We start from the raw sequence: 26,154 nt of genomic DNA, 5'->3' as shown, positions 1-26,154 counted from the left end.
TTTGTGGTAGCTAATGTTCAATATTTGAATCCTGTTAATTTGCTAATGATGGTATTTTCTGATTTAATAGCCGGCAGTAAGGGATCTACACATTAATGCTGGTGAGGAGGACAAATGTAAGCCTCAAGAAAAGTGAGGACAAATTTGTATTTGTTTACAACTTGGAATTTGAGTATTAGAACACAGCTCATAATTCTATCCTCCTGATTCCTGCTTACAAGCAAAAACTAAAGCAAGAAGCAGCAGTGACACGGTAAATAAAGAGGTGGTCAAATGACGCAGATGCAAAGCTACAGGACAGTTTTGCTAGCACAGACTGGAATATGTTCCGGGATTCTTCCGATGGCATTGAGGAGTACACCACATCAGTCACTGGCTTCATCAATAAGTACATTGATGACGTCGTCCCCGTAGTGACTGTACGTACATATCCCAACCAGAAGCCATGGATTACAGGAAACATCCGCACTAAAGGGTAGAGCTGCTGCTTTCAAGGAGTAGGACTCTAACCCGGGAGCTTATGAGGAATCCCACTATGCCTTCCGACAAACCATCAAACAGACAAAGCAACAATTACAGGACTTAGATTGATTCATACTACACCAGCTCTGACGCTCGTCGGATGTGGCAGGGCTTGCAAACCATTACAGACTATAAAGGGAAGCACAGCCAAGAGCTGTCCAGTGACACGAGACTACCAAATGAGCTAAATTACTAATATGCTCGCTTCGAGGCAAGCAACACTGAAGCTTGCAAAGCCGATGTGAGTAAGACCTTTAAACATTCACAAGGCCGCAGGGCAAGACGAATTACCAGGACGTGTACAGCACTCCGAGCACGCGCTGATCGATTGGCATGTGTCTTCACTGACATTTTCAACCTGTCTCTGACAGAGTTTGTAATACCAACATGTTTCAAGCAGACCACCATAGTCCCTGTGCCCAAGAACACTAAGGTAACCTGCCTAAATGACTACCGATCCGTAGCACTCACATCTGAAGCCATGAAGTGCTTTGAAAGGCTGTTCTTGGCTCACATCAACACCATTATCCCAGAAACTCTAGACCCACTCCAATTTGCATACCGCCTCAACAGATCCACAGATAATGCAATCTTTATTGCACTCCACACTGCCCTTTCCCACCTGGACAAAAGGAACACCTATGTAGGAATGCTATTCATTGACTACAGCTCAGCATTAATCACCATAGTGCACAGCTCATCCCTAAGCTAAGGACCCTGAGACTAAACACCTCCCTCTGCAACTGGATTCTGGACAACCTGACGGGTCAAGCCCCAGGTGGTAAGAGTAGGTAACAACACATCCGCCCCGCTGATCCTCAATAGGGGGCCCCTCAGGGGTGCATGCTTAGTCTCCTCCTGTACTCCCTGTTCACCCACGACTGTGTGGCCAAGAACGACTCCAACACCATCAAGTTTGCTGATGACAAAATAGTGATAGGACTGGTCACCGATACCACCCCTACCTTGTCACAACAGAACTGATTGGTTCAAACCCATTAAGAAGGAAAGAAATTCCACAAATTACGTTTTAACAAGGAACACTTGTTAATTGAAATGCATTCCAGGTGACTACCTCATGAAGCTGGTTGAGAGAATGCCAAGAGTGTGCAAAGCTGTCATCAAGGCAAAGGGTGGCTCCTTTGAAGAATCTCAAATACAAAAAATATTTTTATTTGTTTAACACTTTTTTGGTTACTACATGATTCCTTATGTGTTATCTCTATATGTGTTATCTGGGGCGGCAGGTAGCCTAGTGGTTGGAGTGTTGGACTAGTAACCGAAAGGTTGCAGGATCGACTCCCCAAGGTAAAAATCTGTTGTTCTGCCCCTGAACAATGCAGTTAACCCACTGTTCCTAGGCTGTCATTGAAAATAAGAATTTGTTCTTAACTGACTTACCTGGTTAAATAAATAAAATAAAAGGCTGGCTCATGCTTTTGTATCTTACAGTTTAGGTCCAATGATGATACAATTGTCCCTCTGTTGTTTGGTGGCATCCATAGCTACCTGGTGTGACAATCACTCACTTGTTGCGGCAATATAGAGCCATGCACGCCACTCCGAGAAAACTGATTCCTGAGGCGATGCTGCAGATGGACATCACCTGTCTCTGGTAAGTCTCACGGCTCTCTGTGGAGACACAGGCAAAACATATGATGTTAAAGCCACATTCTGTATATTCATGTAGAGTACCATCAAATGGAGTTAATAACACACACAATAGTAATTGTAGGTATTGTGGCTCTCTGTAGACACACACTTGATATGCATGTAGAGTACCATCAGAGTGAGCCACCAACAAAAATTATAAATCCTCGATAGTAACACACACAATAGTAATGGTCGGTCTCGTGACACAGACAAGAAGCATTTTAAAGCCACACTGTAAGATGTGCATAAACTGCCTTCAGAAAGTATTCATACTCCTTGACTTATTCCACATTTTGTTATTTTACAGCCTGAATTCAAAATGAATAAAAATTATTGTTTTTCTCACACATCTACATACAATACCCATAATAACAAAGTGAAAACATGTTTTTAGAAGTGTTTGCAAATTTATTGAAAATGAAATACAGAAATATCACATTTTTAAGTATTCACAACCCTGTGTTAGAATGGACTCCCGAGTGGCGCAGTGGTCTAAGACTGCTTCTCAGTGCAAGAGGCAGTACTTGGTTCAAATCTAGGCTGCATCACATCTGGCTGTGATTGGGAGTCCCACAGGGTGTCTGAGCTTGGCCTGGGGTATGCAGCCATTGTAAATAAGAATATGTTCTTAACTGACTTGCCTAGCTAAATAAAAATAATCACCTTTACCAGTGATTACAGCTGTGAATCTTTCTGTGTAAGTCTCTAAGAGCTTTGCACACCTGGGTTGTACAGTATTTGCACATTATTCCTTAAAGAAATCTTCAAGCTCTGTCAAGTTGGTTGTTTATCATTACTAGACAACCATTTTCACGTCTTGCCATAGATTTTCAACTGTAACTAGACCACTAAAGGACATTCAATGTTGTCTTGGTAAGCAACTCCAGTATATATTTGACCTTGTGGTTATTGCCCTGCTGAAAGGTGAATTTGTCTCCCAGTGCCTTTTGGAAAGCAGACTGAATCTGGTTTTCCTCTAGGATAGTATCTAAAAAAAAACTCCCTTGTCCTTGCCAAAGACGAGCATACCTATAACATGAGGTAGCCACCACCATGCTTGAAAATATGAAGAGTGGTACTCAGTGAAGTGTTGTGTTGGAGTTTCCCCAAACATAATGCTTTGTATTCAGGGTATAAAGTTAATTTCTTTGCCACATTTTTGCAGTTTTACTTTAGTGTCTTATTGCAAACAGGATGTATATTTTGGATTATTTTTTATTCTGTACAGGCTTTCTTCTTTTTACTCTGTAATTTAGGTTCTTATTGTTGAGTAACTACAATGTTGATCCATCCTCAGTTTTCTCCTGTCACAGCCATTAAACTCTGTAACTGTTTTAAAAGTCACCATTGGCCTCCTGGTGAAATCCCTGAGTTATGAAGGATGCCTGTATCTTTGTAGTGACTATGTGTATTGATACACCATCCAAAGTGTAGTAAAATAACTTCACCATGCTCAAAGGGATATTTAATGTCTTTTACCAATCTGCCAAAAGGTGTCCTTCTTTGCGAGGCCTTGGAAAACCTTCCTGGTCTTTGTGGTTGAATCTGTGCATGAAATGTACTGCTCGATTGAGGGACCATACAGATAATTGTATGTGTGGGGTACAGAGAAGGTAGTCATTCAAAAATCATCTTATACACTATTATTGCACACAGAGTGAGTCCATGCAACTTATTTTGTGACTTGTTAAGCAAATGTTTACTCCTGAACTTATTTAGGCTTGCCATGACAAGGGGTTGAACACTTATTGAATCAAGACATTTCAGCTTTTCATTTTTTATTAATTTGTAAAGATTTCAGAAAACATAATTCCACTTTGACATTATGTGGTATTGTGTGTAGGCCAGTGACAAATCTACATTTAAATCCATTTTTCATTCAGGTTGTAACACAACAAAATGTTGCAAAGTCATGGGGTATAAATACTTTCTGAAGGCAGCGTCCCACTGGCCACAGATGTCAATTCAACATCTATTCCACGTTGGTCCATCGTAATTTCATTGAAATGACGTAGAAACAACGTTGATTCAACCAGTGTGGGATAATATCAAAGATGTGCCACTAACAAAAACAATGGAGTAAAATATAAATGCAACCCTAAGTACTACTGAAGCAAAGTGATTTGCCATCTGCTTTGGGGCTCTACATTCAACAGGAGGGAGGACACTCACAAATATGTGGAGCAACTCACAAATGTGTGTCAACTCACAAGTGCAATGCATGTCACAAATGTAAGCTGCAGTTCACAAATGTAAGATGCAGTTCACAAATGTAATCTGTGAAGTCACAAATGTTGTCATATTCACAAAAACATGTTTGACCACTGTTGTGTTTGCAAAGTAATTAAGATGTTTGCAAAATATGCTGTGTAAACCAGAAACCTATCTTGCATTTATTTGCTCATCATCATCATTTGTTTTTGTTGATGATGACTCTTTTGCTTTGGATCATGACATAGAGTATGTTTGTGAAACTACATGGGGATATTTACTGACTGTGATTTTTATTTGAATGTTGCGTTTTGTATTTGTTCACCTCTTTTGTTTGTGACTCGCTACTTATATAATTTTCAAAATGTTGATAGTTATTTCTGTGGAGATGTTCAAGTTTTCCAGAATTCAGTCAAGCTCACATTTGGAGAGATATGCTTCTCTGCCTCCACAAAACGTGCATAAAAGTGCATGTAGCCTACTCGGAATGTTTTAATATTTTCTTGATGGTTTCAACAAGCTTGTTGACCTCTGAGAAATTATCTTGCCAGATATTAATTGCCAAATACATTGAATTTGGCAACAAGTCCAGCAAAATAATGGTATACTTTGACCATTTAGCTTGCATTGTCTGACACACAACCAGCTTGCTTTTTAAATCAACCTCAATGTTTTGTTAATATGTTTTAGCACTTTCCGACACTTGTCAATACACTGTATCAGTCAGAACAGAATGACTTTTACTTCTTCACCCAGCTCTTGTTTGCAAGACAAACAAAATATGAAGAACTCTTCTCTCTTATCAGTGGATTCGTCTGTTATTATGGAGATGCAATTTTTTGACAAGCTTTTTTTATTCTTGATTTCAGATGGTCTATTGCACATTTTCTTATGTTGCAGGTGTTGTTGCAGGTTTTGCAGAATATATTTTTGTCATCTGCAACAAGTGTCCCAGCAGTGTATTGAAGCACTTTTTTCCCAAGCGCTATTCAGATTTTGGATTTCCTTTTTTCTCCTTTACTCCCATGGTTGGATTCCTCGACTCCACTTTAACTGCCCATTTTTACAAGTTCCGATGACCAGATACTGAGTCGGTTGGAGAGGATCAGCTTGAGCAAAGTGAGGTGTGGAGTCACTGATCTACAAATAGTTGTCCTTGCCAAATAATCTACATTATGTGATCAAGATTCACAAAGCTACGCCTCCCGTTTGCCAGGCGACCCCCCCTACCAAAATACATGAGCATGAGCACAAACAGACATTGATTGATTGGAGACACCTTGTATTAACTACAGAACATTTCCTAGGATTTTCTATTTGCAGCGACACTAGCCGTATAATGCTGGAAATACCGGTAAAAGCACATTGCCTCATTTAATCACGCAAAACGCATGGCTCAGTCTATTGACATCTGGCATGTGAATGAAATAAAATTAACTTGAAAATAATATCTAGGTTATTTTACTTGCTTTGGAACCGGGTTTATGCCATGTAATGTGTGGCTGCCTAGTGCTACGTGTCCATATTACAACATCCTCAGTCTCAGCAGGACTTGTTTAAATCTGAGGCTGTCCTCATATGGACACTGTATAGGACCATAAAGTGTTGTTTGGCAATCATCTCTGATTGCCAAAGGGTGATAGAGTTTGGCCACAAGTGAGAGTAGTAATGAAGTTAGGACTAAATAAATCCATTGTACGGATGATTTCAAAGCCATGCTTATTCACACAAACAGACACAGACAGATGGACATACACAAATCCTTACCATGTGATACACACAGACAAAGAAACACACAAACGCACACACTTTTGAGTCTGTTGTCAAGCTATATCACTTCCCGGTTTTGACACACGTAAACTTCTCTCCCCACTGCAGACCAGGGTTCAATTTCCTCTCCAACCCTTTCAACTTGCCTGTATCACCCTCTATCATTTCAGTCTCAATAAATATACTGAACAAAAATATAAACGTAAAGTGTTGGTCCCATGTTTCATGAGCTGAAATAAAAGACTCCAGAAATGTTCCATACGCACAAAAAGCTTATTTCTCTAAAATGTTGTGTGGAAATTTGCTTACATCTCTGTTAGTGAGCATTTCTCGTTTGCTAAAATAATCCATCCACCTGACAGGTGTGGCATATCAAGAAGCTGATTAAACAGTATGATCATTACACAGGTGCACCTTGTGCTGGGGACAATAAAAGGCCACTCTAAAATGTGCACTTTTGTCACACAATGCCACAGATGTCTCAAGTTTTGAGGGCATGTGCAATTAGCATGCTGACTGCAGGAATGTCCACCAGAGCTGTTGCCAGAAAATTAAGTGTTCATTTCTATACCATAAGCCGCCTCCAACATCATTTTTGAGAATTTGGCTGTATGTCCAACCGGTCTCACAACCGCAGTGCACGTGTAACCACACCAGCTCAGGACCTCTACATCCGGCTTTTCACCTTCGGGATCATCTGAGACGAGCCACCCAGACAGCTGATGAAACTGAGGAGTATTTCTGTCTATAATAAAGCCCTTTTGTGGGGTAAAACTTATTCTGATTGGCTGGGCCTGGCTCCCACGTGGGTGGGCTTACTTGGGAGCCAGGCCCATGGCTGCGCACCTGCCCAGTCATGTGAAATCCATAGATTAGGGCCTAATAGATTTTCATTCGATTGACTGATGTTCTTATATGAATTGTAACTCAGTAAAATCGTTGACATTGTTGCATAGATTTCTATCCAAATGGCGACAGATTTTTGTGCCAATACTCTAAAATCCGCATAAAAACAACATGCATATTTTCCCACCAAAGATGTGTAGTGCTCATTTTCTTTTTACGGTTAAATCAAATCAAATTTATTTATATAGCCCTTCTTACATCAGCTGATATCTCAAAGTGCTGTACAGAAACCCAGCCTAAAATCCCAAACAGCAAGCAATGCAGGTGTAGAAGCACGGTGGCTAGGAAAAACTCCCTAGAAAGGCCAAAACGTAGGAAGAAACCTAGAGAGGAACCAGGCTATGAGGGGTGGCCAGTCCTCTTCTGGCTGTGCGGGGTGGAGATTATAACAGCACATGGCCTAGATGTTCAAATGTTCATAAATGACCAGCATTGTCAAATAATAATAATCATAGTAGTTGTCGAGGGTGCAACAAGTCAGTAACACAAGAGTAAGTGTCAGTTGGCTTTTTCATAGCCAATCTTTGAGAGTATCTCTCAAAGGTTAAATTCCCATGTACCAAGTTAAAAATACTAGTTACATGGATTTCCATTTAATTTTGCTGCTCTACTGCTGGTTTTCTCACAAGAAAATGTTTTGTTATATAGCGAGTGTACCCACTCTGGCATTGGCACTTGTGCTGTAGCTAACAGCTCGCAGATACGGTGCGGGTATAGCCTACATGATGGGATTATTAAGGACAAACGAGCAAGATTATTTTTACTTGTCAAACGGCACCTAAGCACCGATGATCATGTTACCAGAATAAGACCCTCGATATTTATTGGAAGGGAGCATCAAGCTCATCACCTTGCACTTTCACCAACCTGTGAAGTTCATAGTGAAATCAAATCTAATTTTCTTGGTCACAAACACATGGTTAGCAGATGTTAATGCAAGTGTAGCAAAATGCTTGTGCTTCTAGTTCCGACAGTGCAGTAATATCTAACAAGTTCCCAACAACCACCTAATACACACAAATCTAAAGGGGTGAATGACAATATGTACAGTACATTGTGTCCTCCTCCCAGAGTGCTAAGAACCTTGGCGTGACCCTGGACAACACCCTGTCGTTCTCCACTAACATCAAGGCGGTGACCCGATCCTGTAGGTTCATGCTCTACAACATTCGCAGAGTACGACCCTGCCTCACACAGGAAGCGGCGCAGGTCCTAATCCAGGCACTTGTCATCTCCCGTCTGGATTACTGCAACTCGCTGTTGGCTGGGCTCCCTGCCTGTGCCATTAAACCCCTACAACTCATCCAGAACGCCGCAGCCGTTCTGGATGTCTATATTGAATACATCATGAAAAATTCACAGTATAGGTGGGAAAAAGTATGTGAACCCCTAGGCTAATGATTTCTCCAGAAGCTAATTTCTCCTGACCATTGTGCATGTCTGATCCACAACGACAGAAAACGTTTGGTTTGAGGTTATTGCTGCCAATGGAGGGTCAACCAGTTATTAAATCAAAGTGTTCACACACTTTTCCCACCCTGCACTGTGAATATTTACACGGTGTGTTCAATAAAGACATGAAAATGTATAACTGTTTGTGTGTTATTGGTTTAAGCAAACTGTGTTTGTCTATTGTTGTGACCTAGATGAAGTTCATGTCTATTAGGGTTTCCAAAGGGTTCACATACTTTTTCTTACCACTGTATATATCAAGTTTTGTTCAGATTGGTCAGTCGGTGCCAAAGAAGTAGCGTTTTAAGGGATTTTCACAAAATTCTAAATGGCGGAAAATACATCATGGTGGACCATATGGGTCCTTAAGGAAAATTGTTCCTTGTGAGAAAAATTACCTACTGTCACGTTCTGACCAGTAAAGGGGGTGTTTGTTTTATGTGGTTCGGGGTTTGTTGGGTTATGTTATTATGTTAGAGGGGTGTTTGTTTAGATTGTTCTGGGGTTTTTGGGCTATGTTCTTGTTTGTTAATTTCTATGTTAGTTCTAGTCTTTCTATGTCTGTGTTTAGTTAATGGGGTTGACCTTCAATTGGAAGCAGCTGCTCCTCGTTGCTTCTAATTGAAGGGCTTATTTAAGAGGGGTGTTTTTTTCTATGGGATTTGTGGGTAGTTGTCTCCTGTTTTGTATCTGTGCACCTGACTGGACTGTTTTATGTCGTTCGTTGTTTTTGTATACGTGATTTGTTTCTTTTAAATTTAATAAAGAAGATGAGTATACACGTTCCCGCTGCACCTTGGTCCAATCCTTATGATGCCCGTTACACCTACAGTTGAAGTCGGAAATTTACATACACCTTAGCCAAATACATTTAAACTGAGTTTTTCACAATTTCTGACATTAAATCCTAGTAAAAAATTCCCTGTCTTAGGTCAGTTAGGATAACCACTTTATTTTAAGAATGTGAAATGTCAGAATAATAGTAAAGAGTGATTTATTTCAGCTTTTATTTCTTTCATCACATTCCCAGTGGGTCAGAAGTTTACATACACTCAATTAGTTTTTGGTAGCATTGCCTTTAAATTGTTTAACTTGGGTCAAACGTTTCAGGTAGCTTTCCACAAACTTCCCACAATAAGTTGGGTGAATTTTGGCCCATTCCTCCTGACAGAGCTGGTGTAACTGAGTCAGGTTTGTAGGCCTCCTGGCTCGCACACACTTTTTAGTTCTGCCCACAAATTTTCTATAGGATTGAGGTCAGGGCTTTGTGACGGCCACTCAAAGACCTTGACTTTGTTGTCCTTAAGCCATTTTGCCACTACTTTGGAAGTATGCTTGGGGTCATTGTCCATTCGGAAGACCCATTTGCGACCAAGCTTTAACTTCCTGACTGATGTCTTGAGATGTTGCTTCAATATATCCACGTAATTTTCCATCCTCATGATGCCATCTATTTTATGAAGTGCACCAGTCCCTCTTGCAGCAAAGAACCCCTACAACATGATGCTGCCACCCACGTGCTTCACGGTTGGGATGGTGGTCTTTGGCTTGCAAGCCTCCCCCTTTTTCCTCCAAACATAACGATGGTCATTATGGCCAAACAATTCTATTTTTGTTTCATCAGACCAGAGGACATTTCTCCAAAAAGTACGATATTTGTCCTCATGTGCAGTTGCAAACCATAGTCTGTCTTTTTTATGGTAGTTTTGGAGCAGTGGCTTCTTCCTTGCTGAGCGGCCTCTCAGGTTATGTCGATATATGACTGGTTTTACTGTGGATATAGATACTTTTGTACCTGTTTCCTCAAGCATCTTCACAAGGTCCTTTGCTGTTGTTCTGGGATTGATTTGCACTTTTCGCACCAAAGTACGTTCATCTCTAGGAGACAGAATGCGTCTCCTTCCTGAGTGGTATGACGGCTGAGTGGTCCCATGGTATTTATACTTGCGTACTATTGTTTGTACAGATGAACGTGGTTCCTTCAGGGGTTTGGAAATTGCTCCCAAGTATGAACCAGACTTGTGGAGGTCTACAATTTTTTTCTGAGGTCTTGGCTGATTTCTTTTGATTTTCCCATGATGTCAAGCAAAGAGGCACTGAGTTTGAAGGTAGGCCTTGAAATACATCCACAGGTACACCTCCAATTAACTCAAATTATGTCAATTAGCCTATGAGAAGCTTCTAAAGCCATGGCATCATTTTCTGGAATTTTCCAAGCTGTTTAAAGGCACAGTCAACTTAGTGTATGTAAACTTCTGACCCACTGGAATTGTTATACAGTGAATTATAAGTGAACTAATTTGTCTGTAAACAATTGTTGGAAAAATGACTTGTGTCATAACCAACTTGCCAAAACTGTAGTTTGTTAACAAGAAATGTGTGGAGTGGTTGAAAAACTAGAACTATTTGACTCCAACCTAACTGTATGTAAACTTCCGACTTCAACTGTATGTACTGAATTTACTGACTCTACAGTAGCTCACACAGGATGAGGGGTGTGAGCTTTCAAAGTTTGCATTTACAATCACTTGTTATAGAACCACCATGTGACCAGTTGGCATGGCATTGTATGAGTGTGTGGACTATGGGCATATACACTATATATAAAAAGGTATGTGGACACCCCTTCAAATTAGTGGATTCGGCTATTTCAGCCACACCCGTTTTTGACAGTTGTATAAAATTGAGAACACAGCCATGCCTTATTCCATAGACAAACATTGGCAGTAGAATGGCCTTACTGAAGAGCTCAGTGACTTTCAACGTGGCACAGTCATGGGATGCCAGCTTGCCAACAAGTCAGTTCATCAAATTTCTGCCCTGCTAGAGCTACCCCGTCAACTGTAAGAGCTGTTATTGTGAACTGGAAATGTCTAGGAGCAACAACGACTCAGCCGTGAAGAGGTAGGCTACAGAAGCTCACAGAACAAGACTGCCGAGTGCTGAAGCGCATAAAAATCACCTGTCCTTGGTTGCAACACTCAATACCGAGTTTCAAACTGCCCCTGGAAGCTGCCATTGGACTCTGGAGCAGTGGAACGCGTTCTCTGGAGTGATGAATCACCCTTCACCATCTGGCAGTCCAACGTAAGAATCTGGGTTTGGCGGATGCCAGGAGAACGCTACCTGCCCGAATTCGTAGTGCCAACTATAAAGTTTGGTGGAGGAGGAATAATGGTCTGGGGGTGTTTTTCATGCTTTGGGCCATGCCCATTAGTTCCATTGAAGGGAAATCTTAACGCTACAGCGTACAATAACATTCTAAACAATTCTGGGCTTTCAATGTTGTGGCAACAGTTGGGGGAAGCCCCTTTCCTGTTTCAGCATGACAATGACCCCATGCACAAAGCAAGGTCCATACAGAAATGGTTTGTCGAAATCATACATTTGGTCATGTACTGTAGTGTACCATCATGCCAAGTTGCACCCTCCTAGGCCTTATCACCTTATCATCTTTGCATGTAAATGTTCTGTGACGTAATATTAATAATACTAATAATTAAAGCTGCAAGCAGCGTTGCCGGGGTTCAAGTTAAGTACTGTTATTCATTGTTGGTAAATGTTGAAGTGAGTTGAGAAGTTAAGATGGCAAAAGTGTCAATAGTACCTGAAGAGGTGCTTTAGGAGTATTGATAGTGTTTCATAATGAAATTTTTCACATACATACATAATTGCACATAGTCAAACACACATACACAATTATTTTACAGCATTCCAATCTTGTTTAAGATATTTGGCTTAAATATGGCACAATTCCACAATTCTAATCAGTTTGCATCAGTTTCAGTTTGCATCAGTTATTTTGAAGGCAAACCGCAAAATCAACTATTGTGGCTGGCTAATGGTTATTGTGGCTAGCTTCACATAGGTCAGTTCTCAGTATAACAACATGCTGACAGCAGTCTCATTTAACCCACTTTAAATGTTGTGTCATCTGAACCTTAGTGAAAGTGTACACTCGTTTCTAAACCTAACCTAAATTCGATTAGCACCCTATGCCTACATGAGGTTTGGTGGTCTGTTGCAAATACACTTAAAACAGACTGTAGGCCTAAGCAACGTGAACTAACATCAGGCAGCTATGTTTAAACGTAGCTAGTTAGCCAGCTAAGATTAAGTTAGCTAGCTACCACCTAACCAATTGCGCTAAAGTTGTGCCACTGTCAAAGTTTCAGACACTAGGCGCAATCAAATAACTTAGATAAAATCCACTTGCAAAAACACCAAACAACTTAGCTAATTTGTTGTACACTCAGCAATGGATCAATTTCCGCAACTAAGAGTTTATAATCGTGAGGCTCAACTTTTCCGCTCTTTTGGTCCTGTATCTATTACATTGTAACTGCATGAAGGGAACTTGTGCACATGCGTAGATACTGTGTGTGACTGTATGAGCGCTACGTCTTGCATCACTCTTGTCTCAATATCTGTTGTGCTGCTCGTGCAAAGTCACATTGCTGAGTTACTTAGCTAGCTAGTTGGTTAGCTAGGTTGCTAACATAGTTATTTAGCTACTAGCTATAGTGTCAGTGGATAACGCTAGCTCCCTTCATAATACGGCAAGAGTAGCTTATCTAAGCTACAGTATTATGGTCTCTAGTATTATGGCCTCTGACACCAACATTACCCACTAAGTTAAAAGTATAACCAACTCAGATACAACTGTTACCATTATCATACACAAAGACTATTTTGCACAACCACCCACGTACAATCGATCATGTTAACTGATGTTAGCTAGTTAGCTAACTTGCTATAGCTAGTTACTACCTAGCTAGTTAGCTACCATTAGCATGCTGTACACACAGTACACACCAACAAACATAACACTGCCAAAATGGCAACACACAACTTTATTTGATTGAATCATCACTGAAGTTTAACACTTCATTTTGGTACAACTCACACATGGTTAGCCTACCTTGCTCACAGGTGTGCCAAGCAGTATGCTGAATGATGATTTAGAAGTGTTATTTTGTCTTTTCTTTTCGTCTCAGACCTTGTGTGGTTAGAAAACTTTTTTTTCATCAAAACGGCAGAAAAAGAAACATAATAATAACTACGAAAAGTACATTTCCTGAAGAACATGTGGTGTGCATGCTAGCTTGTGAATGATTGATTCATTGAAATTATAGGATAGCCAGAACATGTGAAATTTAGTTTGGTGTCTCTAGCTTGAACGGTTCAGGAGTTACTGTTGGTCAGTTATTTTATTCAAATTTATATAGTTATTATTGATAAAAGTTTAAGAATGTAAAAGTTGGTTTGGTTTCTCTAGCTTGAATGAAACAAGAGTTACTGTTGGTGAGTTATTTTATGCTAATTATGCACATTTATATAGTTATAGCTGTTAAAATATTTGACGAATTTGGAGATAGGATAGCCTTAACATGTGAAAGTTGTTGTAACAAAGGTTGTCTAAAGGGGACCAAGGCGCGGCGTGTAGAGTGTTCATATTTACTTTATTAATGAAACACTTCCAACAGTTCCGTCAGGTAACACATACAAAGCGGAAAACAACTACCCACACCCACACATGAAAAACAGGCTGCCTAAGTATGGCTTCCAATCAGAGACAACGATAGACAGCTGCCTCTGATTGGAAACCATACCTGGCCACACATAGAAATCGAAAACATAGAATTAGAAATCTAGAAAACCCACATAGAAACAGAAAACCAAAACCACCCAAAACAGCCCTGTCACGCCCTGACCACTCTATGGAAAATGACCTCTTACAAGGGTCAGGACGTGACAGTACCCCCCCAAAGGTGCAGACCCTGACGGTACCCAAACAAAACCCAACAAAAACAACCCCAAACACAAAAGGGAGGGTAGGGAGCGTGACAAACGTCTATGGTGGCTCTAGTGCTACACCCAGAACCCTCCTCTCCCTCCGATCCTCCAGCAATGGAGGTGGCTCCGGCTCAGGGCGTAACCCCCGTTCCGCCCTCAGATCCCTCCGCTTCTGTAATACCGGCCTGTGGATCATTATCAGAGGAATCGGACTGTAGATCATTACCGGAAGCTCTGTGCTGCAGACCACCGCTGGAGGTTCTGACCTACAGGCCGCCGCTGGAGGATCCGGGCTGCAGGACGCCGCTGGAGGCTCCGGGCTGCAGACCGTCGCTGAAGGCTCCGGACTGAAGAGCGTCGCCGAAGGCTCCGGACTGAAGAGCGTCGCCGAAGGCTCCGGACTGAAGAGCATCGCCGAAGGCTCCGGACTGAAGAACATCGCCGAGGGCTCCGGACTGAAGAGCATCGCCGGAGGCTCCGGACTGAAGAGCGTTGCCGGAGGCACCGGATGGAGAAGTGTCATAATAAGTTCCGTACTAGTGACCGTTGCTGCTGGCTCCATGCCATGGATCATCTCTACAGGTTCTGCGCCATGGATCATCACTGGAGGCTTCTTACCATGGATTCTCTCTACAGGTGCCGGGCCATGGATTATTCCTACAGGCTTCGTGCCCTGGTTTATCCCTACAGGCTCCGGACCATTTATAATCCCTCCAGGCTTTTTGCCAAGGATTATCTCTTCAGGTTCCGGGCCATGGATTACCTCTGGAGGCTTCGTGCCATGGAATATCCCTACAGGCTCCGGGCAATGGATCCTCACTAGAGGCTTAGTGCCATGGATCATCTCTACAGGCGTCGGACCATCGATTATCACTGGAGGCTTTGTACGTGGAGCAGGAACCAGTCTCACCATACTGGGGTTACGCACTGAGGACCGAGTGCTCAAAGCAGGCACCGGCCGTACTGGGTTATGGATGCTCACTGGAGGGAGAGTGCGAAGAACAGGCACAGGACGTACTGGATTCTGGAGGCGCACTGGAGGGAAGGCGTGAGGAGCAGGCACAGGACATACTGTGCTATGGAGGCGCACTGGAGAGAGAGTGTGAGAGGCAGGCACATGCTCATCACAAAAAGCACGGGGAGTTGACTCTGGCCTCACCCCTGGCCCAGCCAAACTACCCGTGTGCCCCCCCCAAAAAAAGTTTTGGGGGGCTGCCTCTCGTTCTTCCCAGGTAGGCTCCGGTATCTCTCAATTACCTGGCTCCAGGTCCAATTTCTCCTCTCCGTCCACTCACTATGTGACCAGGTGTCCATTTCAGCCCGGGCACGCCGCTTGATCCAATCATGGTGGGTAGTTCTGTAACAAGGGTCGTCTAAAGGGGACCAAGGCACGGCGTGTAGAGTGCTCATATTTACTTTATTAATGAAACACTTAACAAAACAATAAAACGACCACCAACAGTTCCGTCAGGTAACACATACAAAGCGGAAAACAACTACCCACACCCACACATGAAAAACAGGCTGCCTAAGTATGGCTTCCAATCAGAGACAACGATAGACAGCTGCCTCTGATTGGAAACCATACCTGGCCACACATAGAAATCGAAAACATAGAATTAGAAATCTAGAAAACCCACACAGAAACAGAAAACCAAAATCACCCAAAACACCCCCCTGTCACGCCCTGACCACTCTACTATGGAAAATGACCTCTTACAAGGGTCAGGACGTGACAGTTGGTGTTCAGTAGTTGTGAAGGTCAGTAGTTATGGTGACACGATTTGTGGCCAGTAGTTGTCTGGTTGTGATCAGAAGTTGCGTGGTTGTGGTCAGTAGTTGTGGTTGGTAGTTGAGTGGTCAGTAGTTGTGTGGTTGTGGCCAGTAGTTATGTTGATAAGATTTGTGGCCAGTAGTTGTGTGGTCAGTAATTGTGTGGTTGTGGTCAGTAGTTTTGTGGTTCAGTAGATGTGTGGTCATTAGGTGTGTTCATTCGTTTTTTGGTTGTAATCAGTAGTTGTGGTTAGTAGTTGTGGTCAGTAGTGGTCAGTAGATGTGTGGTCAGTAATTGTGGTTCTGTGGTTGTTGCTAGGTGGTAGTGTTCAGTAGTCGTGGTTGTCAGTAGTTATCGTGATTAGATGTGTGTTCAGTAGTTGTATGGTTGTGTTCATTAGTTGTGTGGTTGTGGTCACTAGATGTGGTCAGCAGTTGTGTGGTTGTGGTCAGAAGTTGTGTGGTTATGGTCAGTAGTTGTGGTCAGTAGTTGTAATTGTAATTGTGTGGTTGTGGTCAGTAGTTATGGCCAATAGTTGTGGTCATTAGTTGTTTTATGGTTCAAGGGTTACTGTTGGTGAGTTATTTATGCAAATGTCAGACATTTTTTGTATTGGTCGTGGTCAGGATTTATGGTCAGTAGTTGTGTGGTCAGTAGTTTTGTTGTGGTGATCAGTCATTGTTGTCATTTATTGTGGTCCGTAGTAGTGTGGTTTTGGTCAGTAACTGTGGTCACTTCACCCTCGTTTCCATTTTTGCCCTCTGAGTCTGTTGGTATCCATAGCAACAGCTCCATTTGGGCTGCTTAATGATGACACAGAGAGCTGCTAGCTGACATTTGATAGCCACTTCTTGTACCTCTAAACTTTGGCCAGTAGGTGTGGTCAGTCGTTGTGTGGTTGTGATCAGTAGTTGTGGTCAGTAGTGTTGTTTAGTGGTTGGGGTCAGTAGTTGTGTGATTTGTGATCAGTAGTTGTGGATAGTAGTTGTGGTCAGTTGCTTTGTGGTCAGTATAGACATTTCAGTATTTGTGGTCAGTAGTTGTGTGGTTGGGGTAAGTAGTTGTGTGGTTGTGGTCAGTAATTGTGGTTAGTAGTTGTGGTCAGTAGTTGTGGCCAGGTGGTAGTGGTCAATAGTTGTGGTGGTCAGTATTTATGGTAATTAGATGTGTGGTCAGTAGTTGTGTGGTTATGGTTAGTAGTTGTGTGGTCAGTAGTTGTGGTCAGTAGTTGTTGTCAGTGTGGTCAGTAGTTTTGGTAAGTAGTTGTGTGGTTCATTAGTTGTGGTCAATAGTTGTGTGGTTGTGGTCAGTAGGTTAGGTCAGAAGGTTAGATCAGGAGTTGTGTGGTCAGTACTTGTGGTTAGTAGTTGTGTGGTTGTGGTCAGTAGTTGTGCGGTTCAGTAGGTGTGGTCAGTAGTTGTGTGGTTATATACAGTAGTGGTGGTGAGTCGTTTTGTTCAGTGGTTGTGGTTCAGTAGTTGTGGTCAGTAGTTGTGTGATCAGTAGTTGTGTGGTTGTGATCAGTAATTGTGGTCAGTAGTCCATAGCAACAGCTCCATTTGGGCTGCTTAATGATGACACAGAGAGCTGTTAGCTGACATTAGATAGCCACTTCTTGTACCTCTAAACTTTTGTCAGTAGGTGTGGTCAGTATTTGTTTAGTTATGGTCAGTAGATGTGGTTAGTAGTTTTGTTCAATGGTTGTGGTCAGTAGTTGTGCGGTTGTGATCAGTAGTTGCGGTTAGTAGTTGTGGTCAGTAGTTGTCACCAGGTGGTTGTGGTCAGTAGTTGTAATGGTCAGAAGTTGTATGGTTGTGTTCATTAGTTGTGTGGTTGTGGTCACTAGATGTGGTCAGCAGTTGTGTGGTTGTGGTCAGAAGTTTTGTGGTTGTGGTCAGTTGTTGTATGAACAGTAAATGTGTGATTGTTGTCAGCAGCAATGTTCCATCTAAACCGAGAATATAGTGCAGCTCCCCAGGACTGCCATGCAGAAATATCAGCCCACAAAGAGAAGCATGAGATTGAACTTCACTCAACCTTCTAGAGCAGTGGTCACCAACCGATCGATCGCGTTCGACTGGCCGATTTCCAAGTCATTCCTAGTCGATCGCCAAACATTTCGGTAAAAAACCCAACGATAAAGCCTCGTGATCCTAATTTTTTTTATTCGTCTCTGACTGTTGGCAGTAGGTGCACCCAATTCAGCTGCCCTAGTAGCTGAAGCCAGGTAGAGCCAGGTAGACAAACTACCTATAGCCAAGTAGACAAACTATTGCCATTTTGAACAATTTCATGTGTCTGAAGGTACAAACTCTGCCTTCCCGGCGGGCCCAGGTAGCAAATCAAGTGCACTATAGGCCTACCGATGGCTAATTGGATGGCTCAGATGACCGTGTCTGCAGTGATGTAGCAGGCATAAAATAATGTTACAGCAATGTTGATAATGTGAGATTTCAAAACATGTAAAACCATGAATAGAGAGAGACTGTCAACGAACACAGCAAAGATATGATGTTTTTATAAGTGAGTTCATGTTTAAGTTCTTACTGTCAACACTTTCTATTCAACACAGCCATAAAATGTGCATTCTTTCTATTTCCACCCCCAGTGCTACATTAAGCATGGCAGCAATAATGAATGAGTAGGAAAGTGTTTATAGGCTTGCGTTGTTGTAATTATTAGAGGCTTGGTTCTTTTTTAATATTGAGGAATATTTCACTTCTCTGTTCATAGGAGTAACAACATGAATTTGTCCATGCGGCAGACATAATACGTTTTTTACATTGGATAAAAGCAGAGACTCCAAGCTATAAAATTGTATATCATACACTACAGTTGAGGAACAAGTAATTCTGCTTGAAAGTTGATAAACTTGTAACCCCGCTTTTGAGAAAATGGCCATTGAATGTTTTGGTACACGTACCGGAGAGCTCTTCTTTGTTTTCAACCATTCACCATCGTTCACCTCTTAATTGTATTTATTTTATTTCACCTTTATTTAACCAGGTAGGCCAGTTGAGAACAAGTTCACATTTACAACTGCGACCTGGCCAAGATAAAGCAAAGCAGTGCGACAAAAATAACACAGAGTTACACATAAACAAACGTACAGTCAATAACACAATAGAAATATCTATGTACAGTGTATGCAAATGTAGAAGATTAGGGAGGTATAAGGCAATAAATAGGCCATAGAGGCGAAATAATTACAATTTAGCATTAACACTGGAGTGATAGATGTGCAGATGATGATGTGCAAGTAGAGATACTGGGGTGCAAAAGAGCAAGAAGATAAATAACAATATGGGGATGAGGTAGTTGGGTGTGCTATTTACAGATTGTCTGTGTACAGGTACATTGATTGGTAAGCTGCTCTAACAGCTGATGCTTAAAGTTAGAGAGGGAGATATAAGTCTCCAGCTTCAGTGATTTTTGCAATTCGTTCCAGTCATTGGCAGCAGAGAACTGGAAAGAAAGGCGGCCAAAGAAGTGTTGACTTTGGGTATGACCAGTGAAATATACCTGCTGGAGGGTGTGCTACGGGTGGGTGTTGCTATGGTGACCAGTGAGCTGAGATAAGGTGGGACTTTACTTAGCAAAGACGTATAGATGACCTGGAGCCAGTGGGCTTGGCGACGAATATGTAGCGAGGGCCAGCCAACGAGAGCATACAGGTCGCAGTGGGAGGTAGTATATGGGGCTTTGGTGACAAAACGGATGGCACTGTGATAGACTACATCCAGTTTGCTGAGTAGAGTGTTGGATGCTATTTTGTAAATGACATCGCCGAAGTCAAGGATCGGTAGGATAGTCAGTTTTACGAGGGTATGTTTGACATCATGAGTGAAGGAGGCTTTGTTGCGAAATAGAAAGCCGATTCTAGATTTAATTTTTAATTGGAGATGCTTAATGTGAGTCTGGAAGGAGCGTTTACAGTCTAGCCAGACACCTAGGTATTTGTCCACATATTCTATGTCAGAGTAGTGATGCTAGTCGGGCGGGCGGGTGCGGGCAGCAATCGGTTCAAGAGCATGCATTTAGTTTTACTAGCATTTAAAGCAGTAGGAGGCCACGGAAGGAGTGTTGTATGGAATTGAAGCTCGTTTGGAAGTTTGTTAACACAGTGTCCAACGAAGCCCTTCTCACAATCCCGGTAGGTTGTGATACAGCCTGGAATTGAACCAGGGTCTGTAGTGACACTTCTAGCACTGAGATGCAGTGCCTTAGACCGCTGCACCACTCGGGAGCCCCAAAATGTACAGATGGCAAAGTTAGTTATTAAGGCATTTAAGGAATTTAACATTTTGCTATTTCCATGTTAAAATGTTAAGGGATACATTTTCTCCATTGTTTTTGATTGTACTGTAAGTGTCACGTCCTGACCATATACTTAGGTATTTTTTGTATTATATTTGGTCAGAACGTGGCAGAGTTATGTTTGGTTATGGTATAGTGGGGTTGTGAGTGTTGGGTTAGGTTCTAGGTTAGGTTTTCTATGTGTAGGTGTATGTCTATGTTTGGTTAATTGGGGTTGGGACTCTCAGTTGAAGGCAGGTGTTGTCTATCTGCCTTTGATTGAGAGTCCCATATAGTGGGGTGTGTTTGTGTTTGGTATTTGTGGGTAATTGTATTTTGCACTGTGTTTCTTTTCACCTGTGAAACTGTCACCTTTCTCCTTTGCGTATTTATTTTGTTTTGTCGTTCCTATCTAAAATAAATATGATGTGGAACAGTCAACCTGCTGCGTATTGGTCATCGAGTGATTTCGATATATCTTCCGATGAGGGAGAATACGAGGATCGTGACAGTAAGCAACTCTGGTACACCTACATTGTGATCAAATAGCCACAGTAGCCTACAAGGCCACTATAAAAACTGTGACTTAAAGCAGGTACTGCTTCAGTGTTCACAGAAAACGCGCGCTGGAAGTTGCACAGAATTTTCACAACTTTCAAGTTTGCGCTCAGCAGACCTGAAATTTGCTTAGTGGCAATTTTTTTAAAGGCACATTGCTTCCCACTACCACAAAGTTATGGGTTTGTGTCCCATATTCTGCATGTTAAAGAGTAATTGATGTCCAATCCGACTGATTACAGTCGATAAATTAATCCAGTAATGTCTGGTTGTGAAATCTGCCAATTACATTTATGTGTGACTTCCTCAACCTACTGTATATGAAAGGGATTAACAATCTGTTATGCTCACTGTCTGTAGCTACGTTTACATTAACTTGTCCAGTGATTTTTTGTTGTTGTTGAGATTTAGAAAGTTTGCATAGAAAGTAGATGCAACAATTGTCTGCCACGGTGTGTTTCGATTTAACTGTCTTGTGTCGATAAAAACAGCTGGACGTAGTGACATCAAACAACAACAACAAAAAATGAGTCGCAAAAAGATAGAATGCCTAATAAAAGTGTTGAAGTGTTTCCATTAGAAATTGCACATTAATATAGTGGCGACAGCCTGTATGCACTACCCACCTATCCATTTCATGTCTCAGGAGCAGGAGCCTATCTCCTGTTGTTTATCGCGATGAAGCTTGATGCACAAGCACACCCCTGGATGGGATGCTAGTCTATCGCCTGGCCTTACCGCCAATATAAAAAAATCGAATCAAATTGGATTTGTCACATGCACCGAATACAACAGGTATTACAGTGAAAGCTTACTTACTAGCCCTTAACCAACAATACAGTTTTAAGAAAATACATAAAATGTAAAAGATAAGAATAACAAATATTTAAAGAGCAGCAGTAAATAACAATAGCGGACGTGACTGCTATGTTTCGGTTGTCATTTAGGAAGGTTACCTTAGTGTTCTTGGGCACAGGGACTATGGTGGTCTGCTTGAAACATGTTGGTATTACAGACTCAGACAGCGAGAGGTTGAAAATGTCAGTGAAGTCACTTGCCAGTTGGTCAGCGCATAATCAGAGTACACATCCTGGTAATCCATCTGGCCCTGAGGCCTTGTGAATGTTGACCTGTTTAAAGGTCTTACTCATATTGGCTGCGGAGAGCGTGATCACACAGTCATCCGGAACAGCTGATGCTCTCATGCATGTTTCAGTGTTACTTGCCTCGAAGCGAGCATAGAAGTTATTTAGCTCGTCTGGTAGACTTGTGTCACTGGGCAGCTCTCAGCTGTGCTTCCCTTTGTAGTCTGTAATGGTTTGCAAGCCCTGCCACATCCGATGAGCGTCGAAGCTGGTGTAGTGCGATTCGATCTTATTCCTGTATTGATGCTTTGCTTGTTTGATGGTTCGTAGGAGGGCATAGCGGGATTTCTTATAAGCTTCCGGGTTAGTGTCCCGCTCCTTGAAAGCGGCAGCTCTACCCTTTAGCTCAGTGCGAATGTCGCCTGTAATCCATGGCTTCTGGTTGGGGTATGTACGTACCATCACTGTGGGGACGACGTAATCGATGCACTTATTGATGAAGCCAGTGACTAATGTGGTGTACTCCTCAAAGCCATCGGAAGAATCCTGGAACATATTCCAGTCTGTACTAGCAAAAAAGTCCTGTAGTTTAGCATCTGCTTCATCTGACCACTTTTTTATAGACTGAGTCACTGGTGCTTCCTGCTTTCATTTTTGCTTGTAAGCGGGAATCAGGAGGTTAGAATTATGGTTAGATTTGACAAATGGAGGGCGAGGGAGAGCTTTCTACGCGTCTCTGTGTGTGGAGTAAAGGTGGTCTAGAGTTTTTTTTCCCTCTTGTTGCACATTTAACATGCTGATAGAAATTAGGTAAAACTGATTTAAGTTTCCCTGCATTGAAGTCCCCTGCCTCTCGTTTTCCTGTTTGCTTATGGCGGAATTCCGCTATCCTTATGTGAGTGTCAAGCAGAGACACATTGGGTCCCATTTTTACAGTCTTTGGTATGACTCGCTGTGGATTGAACTCCCAACCTTCCAATCTCAGGCGGGACACTAACCATAAGGCCACTGGCTTGGTTTTATGTTTCAGGTAGTCTGCAAAAGTCGCAATGATTTTATTTGCGTCATTGCTTTTGTAGAATAAACCTGGGTCAATGGAAACCAGCCTAATTTCAAGAAAGCTTATTTATATATAATTAACTTTTTTGTGATAATCAAATGGCAATTTTATGATGTCACACATTGTATGCTTAGGCTAAATAATGTAGTGATTTTGTAGTATGTTGCATTGTATTGTAGATGCCTGCAGTGCACACTTGTAAATTAACTTTTCTAAATAAAAATAAAATATCTATTGTATGTTTTTGTGAAATTACCTGAATTTTTTGGTGTGGAAATTACATTTTATGTGTTGGGATTTTGTGACATGCTTTTTTCCCTTTGTTGTATAAAATACATTTTGCTACAACAGTTGATCCAATTGTTATTATTTTGTAAAAGTGATTTGTTCCTGCTGAAGAGGAAATGCATTGTACATTGTGATGTGGTCATATGGAAATCATGTGTATGTTCCCTCAGCCCTATAATCCCTCAGCCTAAACCTTACCTTAACCAACTAATGTATTATGTTTCAACTACCTAATCCCCTTACTTATCGTTTTACATGCAACTTAAGCTAACCTGCCAGCAACTGAAGCTAACCCGGTAACTACTGTGAGAACATAGTGCTGAGGGAATATGGGGAAGACGCTGTCACATGCACTGCATTTAATAAAGATAATGGTCACATAAGCTTTCTCACTTGGATGCCTTTTGCGCCACAAAGGAACATTGAATAAAAACATATATTTGTATAAATGACAGATTGTTATCATAAAACAAAAACAATGCTGGAGATTTATGGCAAATTGGATAACATTAACACAACAAAACATAACAGATATAACACAGGGAATTAACCTAGTACATTTTTTTGAGAACACAAGGTGAGTGCAATTAACAACCAGGTAGAAACAAAAAACAGAAGTGTTTCAGCCCTCTAGAACTGGAATTGAACAGCCCTGCTTTAGGTCTTGATCTAGCTGGTCTACCAGCATGATCATCTCATTGCCAGTTTATCTGGTCACTTAACCAGCTTAGCCAGGTCACATGGTCAACCTACCAGCTCAACCAGCTTGACAAAGCTGGTCTATCAACATGACCACCCAATTTCCAGCTTGGCCATGCTGGTCACCCAGCATCAGGCAGGTGCACAGAGAAGGGTCTACCTGTGCCCGAGCACCTACCCCTTTGCCCTTCCACTTGCCAAGGACCCTTTTGGGTAGTGGTATAATTTATTTTTGTAGTTATTCTGAACCCACTGCCCCGAAGTCATTGTGTCTTCGCCAAGTTCGCCACCACCCACCCACCGCTACCATACCCTGTCCATTGGTCTGACCTGTACTGACCTGTACGGACCTCACATGCGCCTGGTTGTGCTTTTTTTCATCTCTGCCCTGTACAGAGATTGTGCCCGCCCGGTATCCAAACATGCATGGCAAGATGCAGGTACTGGTGGAGTGTTTAAATATCAACAGTACTGCCACAGCAGGATAATATTTGATTAACACTTGATAACACTTGATTTACATCATCATCAATATTCAGTCTGGTTGGCTGATAGCCTATGCGCAGCAGCACTTCATCATTTATTTCCTTATAGAATCATAGCCGCAGATAAAATTAAATACATTTTTCTAAATTTTTCTAATTATAGCTCTGTTCAGAAAGAAATATAATAACTCAGAATAGCCTACCACACAATGAGTAAGCCTATAATTTAGCCACAGAGGCTCAAGAGCTTCTTCAAAAAATTGCATTTCTTTGGATTGTGTGCAAGGCATAAGGCATACAGTATCCTACAGTCGGCGAATGCGCGGCAAACCTGTCAGTGAACAACATGAAGACAGAGCAGGCCTTTTGCAATATATCAAATACAATCGCAGGAAGGTTGGAAACTCAATGGGTCCTGCTGAAAAGATCAGACTCTAATCTGTCTGCTGTAAACTACCATAATATTTGATCAACTTTCAAATAGGCCTATTGAGCGAACACTGTTTTACAAACTAAAACAAGAGAGAGATAGGCTTTTGGCATGAGCGCATCGGCCATCATAGGCGAGTGAGCTGTGTGTTATTGGGTGAGTCAGTGAAAGTGGAAAGCTTTTTTAGGACTATAATTTCCTCCTCATATTGTACAATATGTTTGTCTGAGGTAGTTTTTATTGATCTCAAATTCTCATGTTTGTCAGTGTCAAAGTAGCCTGTCATTTTGATAATTTGTGCTGCATTAAAAAAGATTCTGCCAAAGTCTCCAGTCATGTAAAATGAGTTAAAACTGCATGAAATGCGTTTATAAAAGGCAAAAATCTGGACCCTCCCCCTGGGAAAAAACTACTTGATTCCACAGTGTTTCCACGTCATTTCAACCAAAACAATCTATGTGAAGACGTTGAATCTACTTGGAACGCTCATTGGATTTGCAAAAAGTAATCCATTTAAGGGTGTTTTGTCTTTTTTTTCACCCAACTTTTAACCTAAATCCAATGACGTTCTTTTTTTGGGTTGATTTCACATTGAATTTACATTAATTGACAACTCAACCAAATGTAAATCAAAACTAGACATTAAACTGAATTCTGTGCCCAGTGGGCTAGGCTACTAAAATGTTCCCCATGTGTGCAACTTCTGCTAGCACCTCTCTACTCTGCTTCTCTATGCCACTACGCAAATGTGATGACATGCATGCAATGCTTTATTATAAAGGTGAAATTTTCTCCTGTGTTCCGGTACCTCAGAGCCCCCTTGAAAGTTATGAAAATGTTGTGCAACTTCCAGGGCATGTTTACTGTGAACACTGAGGCTGTACCCACTTTAAGTTACAGCTTTAACAGTGGCCATGTAGGCTACTGTGGCTATTTGATCACAATGTAGGTGTACCAGAGTGGCTTACAATAAAAAACAATGAAGAAAATGCATCCCATAACATTTTAACATGGAAATAGCTGTTCTATCATTGAGCCTACAGTGGTAGCCAATGTGTAGTCTTAAATGTAAGCCTACATTCCATGAAACATGCAGGTCTTGACATTAACCTGTTAATCTACTTGTCCTTTAGACAAGGAGTTGACTGAAAATGTTGTTGTGTTGTTTG

The 26,154-nt window shown here is 41.7% G+C and overlaps 1 protein-coding gene across 1 annotated transcript in view; it reads right to left on the bottom strand.

Annotated features, from left to right (window-relative positions):
* nrg3b (neuregulin 3b) overlaps window positions 1–26,154 on the bottom strand; it is a 428,509-nt gene that overhangs the window by 50,253 nt on the left and 352,102 nt on the right. Inside the window, exon 5 of the mRNA XM_029714064.1 lies at window positions 2,052–2,154. Coding sequence (XP_029569924.1) covers window positions 2,052–2,154 — 103 coding nt within the window. The remainder of the gene's footprint in view (window positions 1–2,051; window positions 2,155–26,154) is intronic.

This window comes from Salmo trutta, chromosome 2 (assembly GCF_901001165.1).
Source record: "Salmo trutta chromosome 2, fSalTru1.1, whole genome shotgun sequence".
Classification (NCBI taxonomy): Eukaryota; Metazoa; Chordata; class Actinopteri; order Salmoniformes; family Salmonidae; genus Salmo; species Salmo trutta.
This window is presented reverse-complemented; position numbering and strand designations above follow the sequence as displayed.